Source organism: Orycteropus afer, unplaced genomic scaffold, assembly GCF_000298275.1.
Source record: "Orycteropus afer afer isolate SDZICR_OR568_19922 unplaced genomic scaffold, OryAfe1.0 scaffold00106, whole genome shotgun sequence".
Taxonomy (NCBI): Eukaryota; Metazoa; Chordata; class Mammalia; order Tubulidentata; family Orycteropodidae; genus Orycteropus; species Orycteropus afer.
In genome coordinates, this window is record NW_006921693.1 from 6925274 (window position 1) to 6934908 (window position 9635).

General features: G+C 52.7%; 1 protein-coding gene across 1 annotated transcript in view; it reads right to left on the reverse strand.

Moving 5' to 3' along the window:
* Positions 1-8795: 8795 nt before the first annotated feature.
* FAM83A (family with sequence similarity 83 member A) overlaps positions 8796-9635 on the reverse strand; it is a 17486-nt gene continuing 16646 nt past the window's right edge. Inside the window, exon 4 of the mRNA XM_007943418.1 lies at positions 8796-9333. Within this exon, the coding sequence (XP_007941609.1) occupies positions 8796-9333 (538 nt within the window). The remainder of the gene's footprint in view (positions 9334-9635) is intronic.

The window sequence follows — 9635 nt, forward strand, 5'->3', positions numbered from 1 at the left end:
GATTCCACCATGGAGTTAATTACCAGTCTCACCATGGGGAATAACTACATTCAGCTGCCCAGCCACTCAACCAGGCCCAGCCAAGTTGACACACAAACTTCACCACCACACACAATCCCAGTGAGTGGCAGGCCAGGCATCTACAAACAGAAGTGAGTCCACCTGGGAGACTTCGCTAATGAGACTGGACGTCTGCTTGGCATTTACCCTTCCTTATCCTCTTCTCCTTCCTCGGCACATGGTACCTTGCTTCATCCCCAGACGTTCTGTTGTTGTGTCTGTCAGCCCTGTCCCTCTTCTCCGGGAACTGCCATCTTATCCACAGTGCTGGCATCCATATCTGTAACAATCGACTGGCTGATTGGAGTAGGGAGGGAGTATTCATCTGCCCCAAACTGGACCAATCAGATTCTCTCCTGGAGAGTCAGTAGTGAAAGGTTCTCCCCGTGTGTCTGAATGCACAAGCTCACAGGCTGGGGGTGTCTGTGTTCTGCCAAGTGGATGGAAGAGTGGATAGAGCCCATCTGCAGAAAGAGAAAAGACGCAGGAGATGCCCAGAAAGAGCAGAGGGACAGTTCTCACCTTTGCTGCTTCCTGATTCCAGGTCCTACCTGTTCTCTAGCCTCCTCTAGACACCTGCAGTGTGGTAGGGAGGGTAACAGCCCACACAGAGTCACATCCTCGTTTCTGGAACTTGTGTATTAGCTTACGTGGCAAAGGGGGATTGAGGTTGTTAATCAGTTGACGTCACGATAAACAGATTCTCCTGGATTGTGTGGGCCCAGTGTAATCACATAATCTTTAAAAATGGAAGAAGGAGGCAGAAAGAGTGATTTAGAGAGAGATGTGAGGGTGGAAACAGGGTCATCAGAGAAATGCCACAGTGCTGGCTTGGAAGATGGCGGCATGGGGCCATGAACCAAGGGACGCAGGTGGCTGCTGAAAGCTTGAAAAGGCAAGGGGACAGATTCTCTCCTAGAGCCTCTGGAAGGAACTCAGCCCTGATGACACCTTGATTTTAGCCCAGTGAGACCCAGTGAGACTCCTTATAGTTGAACCCAAAGATAATGAATTTGTGTTTTAAATCGCTCAGCTTGTGGTGGTTTGTGATAGCAGCAATATAAAAAGCACACCCAATCATAGCTTACGATTGCTTCAGCAGGTGTCTGTTATTTGAAGCTAAAGAATCCTAATATGGGCCACTTTGGCCCTTTCAGTCTTCAGTTTTGAATAATACACTGTGTCTCAGCCATTTCTTTTATAAAAGACATCCTTTTATAAAAGACATTAGTTTAATGATAAAACCTTGATGAGCGTCTTTGTAGGAGACATTAAAGATAAGATGCAACACCTGCTCTCAGGAGCCACCGTGTCTAGTAGCGATGACAGGACATGCATTTTGGTAGAACAGAGAACAGGTAAGATGGCCTCACAGTAGCTCAGAGGAGGATGGAGGGTTCAAAGCAGGTTTCAAGAGGGAGGTAATACCTGAGCTGGGCCTCTGGGAGTGGGGAGGGTTTATGGCAGGCACGGTGGGTATCTCAGTCTAGGGATGAGACGAACAGAGACACAGGGCAACTGAAGTTAACTGGCATGAGGGCAGTGATGGGGGGGAGGCTCGCCAATGCCGTGCTAAGGAGCTCTGCTTTACTCAGGGCAAGTGCGGAGCTGTGGATGGCGTCTAGCCAGGGCAATGGCTGGTCTAGGGCTGTGCTTGAGAACGAGAAATCAGATTCTATGTTCCCAGTGTTAATCTTTGAGCAGTATGTGTTTTCTGGGCAAGGTGGAGGGCGGAGGTGGGCTCACGATGCACAAGCGTGTGCTGAGCATCTCAGGGAACCCACGTCACCGTGAGTCTGTCCGCCTGTAGTAGCTCCTCATTACACTTCCCAACACCCACTGCCATTCAGTCGATTCTGACTTACAGTGACCCTATAGAACAGAGAAGAACTACCCCATAGTGTTTCTGAGGCTCTAAATCTTTATGGATGCAGACTCCTACGGAGTAGCTGGTGGGTTCGAACTGCCAATCTTTTGGTTCACAGCCGAGTGCTTTAACACTGCACCACCAGAATTCCTTTCATTACACTTCCAAAACCACTAAAAGGAGCTCTGGTGACGTAGCATCACACTTAGAAGAGTGCAAAACCCCTGTGGCCCAAAATCTGCCATGCCCTTCCCGCCTGTGGCATGTTGACTTCTACCTTGGCTTTCAGCACTGTTGCTGTTGTTAACAGAAATACCACAGGTGTGTGGCTTTAACAAACAGAATGGGTTCTCCCACAGTTTGGAGTCTGAAATTAGGGCACCGGCTCTAGGGGAAGGCGCTCTCTCTGTTAGTTTTGGGGGGAGGTCCTTGTCTCTTCAGCTTCTGTGGCTTGGCTCCTTGGTGATCGGCATGTGGTCTGTCATCGTCCTTCCTCGTCGTCTTGCTTCTCTGTCCTAATCTGCTCTTTTTATAGCTCCAAGGTGATTGGCTTAAAACACACCCTACACGACATAAACCTAGCAAACAACATAGCAAAGAAAATTCCCAAATGGGATTTTAACCACAGGTTTAGAGGTTCAGATTTACAACACATATTTTGGGAGGACACAATTCAATGCATAACACCCTTATACCAGCTGTTCCTGCCCCTGTCATTCCTCCCTGTCATCCTCTCAGACCCAACAAGCCACAGAGCTGGGACTCAACACCGGGGGCAGTGAGGCTTTTAGCACATCACAGATGCTCTCTGAGGTTGGGGCCATGTCACCCTGTTTGTCCACCCCTGGCACGAATTTGGGCTCGGAAGCCAAGGCTGGCCTCCCCAGGTCCAGACCTGCAGGGCTCCACGTTCCCCTTCTCGTGGCAAATCCAGGACTTAGCATAATTCCGCAAGGAGGCGTGGAAGAACTTCTCACACTGTGAGCACATGCAGACATCCCAGATCAGGCTCCACTGGGGAGCCCTGTGAGATGACATGGGGTATTTGGGAGAGGAGGTCAGGAAGCAGGCCTGGGCGCCTTCCACTTTGGGCACCATTCTTGAAGAACAGACCCCGGAAGCCCCACCAACTCCACGGGTGGAGAGACGTGCTTCGAATCCAGGAAGCATCCTCTCAAGAGCCCTCACTGAGGTGACTCGGAGGACAGCCCGTCTGGCCACAGAGCTGGAGATGAGTGTGCGTCCAATCAGAGAAGGAGAAAGGAGATGAGTGTGCGTCCAATCAGAGAAGGAGAAGTGGTAGGGATGGGCCGAGCAGCCTGGGGCGGCTCAAGCTGGGCCCCAGCCATCCATTCCTTGACGGGACATTCTTACTCATTTCTTTTCCTCTTGGCTGCCCTCTTCCATTAGTCAGTCTCCCTGCCCTCGCCTCCAGGGTTTACCTTCCTTATGCCATAGTTCTTCTCCATTCCTCAAGAGTTATGAGAGGCCTGGCTTATGCTTTTCAGATTAGACAAGGAGAATGAGCTCAGAGTTTGAGTTCTCAAGCTACTACCGAGTCGACTCCAACTCATGGTGACCCCAGGTGAGTCAGAGTAGGATTGAGCTCTAGAGGGGTTTTAATGACTCATCTTTCAGAACTAGATCACCAGGCCTTTCTTCTGAAGTGCCTTTGGGTAGACTCGAACCTCCAATCTTTTGTTAACGATTTGCATCACCCAGGACTCCTGGGGGTTCTTCACTAGCAACCATCTCTGTGGGAGTGTCTAGAAATCAGCCTAGAAGGTGTGTTTGTATGAATTTGCAAAAGTCCCCCTGATACGGTGAGTGGCCCATACTTCTGTGCGAAGATGAAGGTGGCCTCGGCCCTTGGCACACACTGCACCACTGGGCTGTGGCTGTGCCTTTGGCCCCTCTGTGCACTCAGCATGCTGCATCGGCACACCCGCTGAAGAGAGAGGGACGGAGTACCTTGGGACACTCTGTGTCTGCCTCAAACGGAACACAGGGAACAGCAGCTAAAAGGTTGTGTCTATGCTTATACGTGTGTGTCTGCAATATTTACATTCACTCGTGACAGCTTTGCTGACACACACGCTCTTGAGAAGGAAGCCGAGAAAGTGAGTGACGGTTCCTCTGTGTCTGACAGCTTCCTGGATCAAGTTCAGAAAACGAAGCATTTAGAGAAACATGTAAAGATGCACCTATACAAAGGCCAGCAGGGCAAGCAGGCTGGAAGAGGGGGTCTGGGTCAAGGTGAGGGTGGCCTTTCCTCCCCAGCTGCCTGATGGAGGGTGACCAAAGCCAGTCCTGGTGCAGCTGACAGGCGTCTCCCCTGTGCACCAGAGGCTCCCCAGTCAGTTGGCAATGTCTACTCTGCACTGGGTTGTGGAAGGCATGGTTGGGGCCCTGTGTACAGAGATGCCGTGGGCCTCTGGGAGTTTGCCGTGGAGGTGGAGAGAAAAGATCAGGATCCAACGAGGATCAGAGGCGTGCTACACCGAATTTCTGCAAGGGGGGTATGGGCAGCATGCTGCTAATTGGAAGTGAACGCTTCCATCAGTCCTGGCTGGCCACCCTGCGGGTAGGTACGATGGCCCCGAGTCCCTGGTTTGAGGTAGGTGTTTGGGCATAGGGAAGGCACCCCTCCTATTGTGTCCCCCAAGACAGGACACAGCCACACCATTTCTTTCATGCCCACGTGGTCTTCCAGGTGGTGGTCTTGTGCTTGTCTCCCACTATGGACCCTGGAGTGCTTTAGAGCAGATGTGGGTCGGTCCCCAAGCATTGCCTGTAGCTGACACAGTGCCTGTCGCACGGTAGACATTCAGTTGTTGTTTGTTGAATTTCACAATTGTAGTCGAGACTCAGAAGGAGCCCTGGTGGCACAATGGAATTAAAAGGTTGGCAATTCAAACCCATCCAGTGGCTCCATAGAAGAACCCAGCAATTTGCTCCTGTAAAGAATACAGCCTAGAAAACCCTGTGGGGCCATTCTACTCAGTCACACGGAGTCATTATGAATTGAAAATCTATGCGTAGCACACACAGTGGGAGAGAATAAGGGTGGCACCCAGCAGGTCAGCCCCTGCCAAGAGACACAGGTGTGATCGTAGCCTGGGGCTGAATTAAAGCCGGGGCTCTGCTGGCTTGGTAGGATTTGCAATCTGGATAAGAACTCATTCTGGCCGTGAGCCACTCCAGTACCAGGTGTGGAAAACCACTCCTAGTTCCCTGGTGGCAATGGGCTCCTTAGAAGAGAGCCCAGGGCAGGGGGCTGTTATCGATTGAATTGTGTACCCAAAAACCATATTGAAGCCCTAGCCCCTGTAGCTGAGATGGGACCTGCTTGTTTTTGTTGTTGTTGTTGTTGATTGCCGTCGAATCGGCCCTGACTCATAGCGACCCCTCCTTGGGTTTCCGAGGCAGTATCACTACGGAAGTAGGATTGCCCAACCTTCCTTCCGAGGAGTGGCTGGTGGGTTTGAACCGCCAGCCTTCTGGTGAGCAATCAAGTGCCTTAGGCACTATGCTACCAGAGAAATAGTTTTTTTAAAATATGCTAATGAGGTCACAGCAGAGTAGGGTGGGTCGTTAATCCCCTCTGAGTGGGCTGAGAAAATGGGAAAGCAGACATGGGAAGCCACACACACACACACACACACACACACACACACACACGGAAGAGATCATGTGAGGAACCGTGTAGCAGCCAAGGAACATCAAGGCACACCGGGGCTGCTAACAAGGAAAGATGATGCCCTGTAGCTTCCAGACTGTGGGACAATACCTTTCCGCCGCCCATTTGTGGTGGTTTTGTTGCAGCAGCGTGAAGAAACTAACAAAGGGCCCTTTGGACGCAGCTCTGCAGGGATCCTCAGCTCCAGGGAGTGGGTCTCAGAGGTTGGACCGGTCAGGACAGGCTGTGTTAGGGTGTAGGAGGAAACAGCTCCACAATCCACTACAACGATAACAGTAGAGGCGTAGGTGCTCCTGAGAACATGGGAGATGAAAAGAAGGGCATCCGCCCAGGGATGAATCTGAGGAGGCAGGAAGAGGTAGGAGAGAAGGACCAGTGGAGATGGGAAACACAGGGAGGACGTGGGAAGAGTGACGATAGGTTGTGGGGGTTGCAGTCAGTGTCACGAAGCACAATGTGAACGGATTGTTGAATGGAAAACCAATTTGCTCTGTAAACTTGCACCCAGATCACAATCAAAAGTTGGGGGGAGAAAAGAAATCTCAGTGGGCTAAACAACGAAGGTTTACTTCTTGCTCAAAGCCTATACTTGGCCATACTCATTGTGGGCGGGTGGGTGGGAATGGGAGGTTCTGCTTCTCATAGTCACTTAGCAACCTGGGCTGATGGTGGGAGCGGTTGGGGTGGGGTGGGGCGGCTCTCTCTCTCGCAGGCAGACAGCGCCCTGTCCTGGTGGGCGTGCTTCTACGTGGTGGTAGTTGCACCAGGTTCTTCAAGCTGCAGAGCGGAAGTGATCCTCCACACTTCCACTCACCCTTCTCTGGGCACGTCTAGCTTCAAGTGGGACAGAGAGGCACAGTGTTACGCAGGGGTGCCTCGAAGAGGAGAAACAGAGTTTTGATAAACAGCCCGAGTTTACTGCCGAGAGGAGACGCGTCCAGCTTGGCTAGGAGCGGAGGGGGTGTGCTGGCCTCTGCCAGGCCTCCTCTCCCCACAGCCTGAGCCAGGCGTAAGCAGAGCGCGTGCAGGCGGACCGGGGTTCTCAGCTGTATTTGCAGCTTTAGTGGCCAGGCAGTCTTTATGCCGCACCTTCTCTTAAATTTTCCAGGCCTGGGATCTCGCGGCCGTGAGATCCAAGCTGGAATGCTTAGCGGTGCCTGGGGAATTCTAGTCACAGCCGTCCTGGGGAAACAGCAGCATCAGGCTTAGGGTTTAAAAAACCGTCAGGAAGGCAGCACACCTGGAAGAGTGTAACCAACGCCACTGAATTGTACACGTAGAAATTGTTGAACTGTGTATGTTTTGTTGTGTATATTTTTCTTCAAACAGACAGACAAACATCATGAACCACAGAGTGTTTTTGTTCTGTCTTGTTGGACTTTTAGGAACTAAGGAAAAAAAGAAGTGAAGTGAGGACAGGAATACGATTTAAAGGAAAAAAGAAAACAGAAGCAAAGTTGGCCCTGCCTCTGCAGGGAGTGCTGGGCAACCCAAGCAGAGCGTGTGGTGAAGGGGACACCCTTGGGGTGATGCCTGCTGTCAGGAATCTGGAGGAGGAAGGGTGCTTCTCTCCCTGCCCTCCACGGCAGGGGCAAAGCTGCTGAGACCAAAGGAGGCAGCAGAGTAGACAGTTGCTGAGAGGAGTTGTGGGTGGTGTGGGCAGGTCACAGGAGGAGGAACAGGAATGTGGGCCTTCCCACCTGCTTCCTGCTGGCTGGAACAGCCTGCAACACTCCCCTGCCCACCCCAGCTATCATGCCTCTTGAAGTCATCTCCCCCAAGCTGGCTGGGCTGCCCCTCCACTGCACACCCTTGGGCATCCCTGTGTTTCTTCTCCAATAGCATCACTGCCCTGTACCTCTTCATACTCGGGCTATGCCCCCAGGACCTGGCACCTCCCCAGGAATAAAGAGGAACATTGTGATTTTATGGAATGAATGATAGGTGGGGCTTATGAGGGGTCAGCATTCATTCTGCACCAGGAGACAGCTGGCTGGGCCTCTTGTTAGTGCTGAGCCCTCCCTGGTGCTCAAGGGGGCCCAGGCAAATACGATAAAAACCAAACCAAACCCACTGCCGTCATCGATTCGGCTCATAGCGACCCCTCTTGGGTTTCTGAGGTGGTATCACTATGTTAAGTAGACTGCCCAACCTTCCTTCGGAGGAGTGGCTGGTGGGTTTGAACCACCAGCCTTCTGGTTAGCAGTCAAATGCCTTAGACACTATGCCACCAGAGCTTAGAGCCTACACTCTAAGTCAAGTTGAAATATCACACATTTGTGAAGAGAGCCCCAGCAACCTTGAAGACTTCTGTGATTGCTATGTTATGTGAGTCAGATTTGGTAGTGGGAACTGCCGTAATTTTATTAGGGCACCTAAGTACAATGGGGCTGACTGGACGCCATGTGGTAGAGACCCTGACAGCCATTAGGATCCAGTCAAGATTCCAAGGACCTCACTCTTCAAACCAGGTACCAGGGCAGCCAAGGCTCCTTGAAATAAGATCCTGAGCCTGCTAAGCTGCCTTGTCCAACCCAAGCACCGAGACTCTCAGCTTGCCCCATCCCGGTGGCGACAGCTTCACACAGCCCCATGCAGGTTCTCTAGCCTTGCCCCTAATCCATGCACTGGCCCAGGGGTATCCCAGTTGACTTCTTTCCAGGGAAGAGTTTTCCCACCTCTGCCAGAAACACCAGACCGCTTCCAAGCCCTCCTTCCATCTCTGGGGAGTGAACTCCTGGACACTGTGGAACAGGGGAGTGACTTGGTCCCCACCCACTGTCTACCACCCAGGCCTCACTTTACCCATTTCTAAAACTTAGGCTGCCTCTGCTCCTCCCCACATTGCAGAGATTTGGTGAATGTTAACATCAACACATTTTGGAACACTCTGGAAAAAAAAGAGACCCTAATTTCGTAATTTTGTCTGCTAGCTCCCTCCCATCCTCTCAAATCTTCTGGAATTGAAACATGGTGAGTTAGCTAAACTAGAGAATGGAGCCCAGGGGCTGGTGGGAGTTGACAAATGAATGGTCTCAGGCCTGGGAACATTCAAACATGGGCAACAGTTTTGTCCCAGTGCCTCCCATTCAAAGGGAAGCAGGTTCAAAGATGCTAGCCGTTGAGGTGAGGTCCGTGGGTCCTGAGAGAAGGCTGAGGGGAGGGACCTCAGAAATGCGGTGAGGCCTGCAGGAAGGGTCTCCAGGTGTGGGTCAGCCTGGGCACTAAACCCAGCTGCTCGAGCTGCAGTCGCGTGGGCCGGTAGGCGTTGAGGTTGCTGTAGAGCGCGGGCGTGCTGTCGTGGGGCCTGGCGGGAAAGGCGGCCTGTGCTGGGAGGACTCCGCTCTGGCCGTGGTAGGGCTGCAACCTGGGGGCTGCAGGTGGGTTTGGGGCCAGGGGGCTGCTGGGCCCCGAGGACACAGACAGACTCTGATTCTGAGGGTTGCTGCCTGTCGATGGGCTGCTGAAGGGGTTGGAGGATGTGCGGTCGCTGGCCGAGCAGCTACTGTCACTCAGGGGGCCACCATGTGGGGGGCTGTGGCCCACTCTGGGCTGGAGGGGTGTGGCCAGCCTTGGAGACTTCAGGCCCATTACCGGCTCGGAGGAAGCGTAGAGGTGCCGGAACTCCTCATCAAATAGCTCCACCGCCTGGCCTGTGAACTTGGAGAGGATGTTCCGGTGGGCGTGCCCGCAGAGCCAGGTGAAGCTAGAGGAGAGGAAGAGAGAGTGTGAGGGGCAGTGCGGACCTCAGGGAGCTCCAGGGAGGAGGGAGGCAGCAGTGGGAGCTAAGGACCAGAGTGTGACTGGTCTGGGAGGTCCTGGGTGCCCCAGGACAGGCAGAGAGGGGACTGGAACGTGCTTACTGCTCCTCTGTGCTGGCTTATGTCGTCCTAGCAGAGATCCTGGGTGGGAGGCATTGTTATCCCCCTTTCACAGATGCCAAAATGGAGGCTCAGAGACCAGAAAAACATTTGCACACGAATAAATATGCTGTTAGGTCAATTGGCA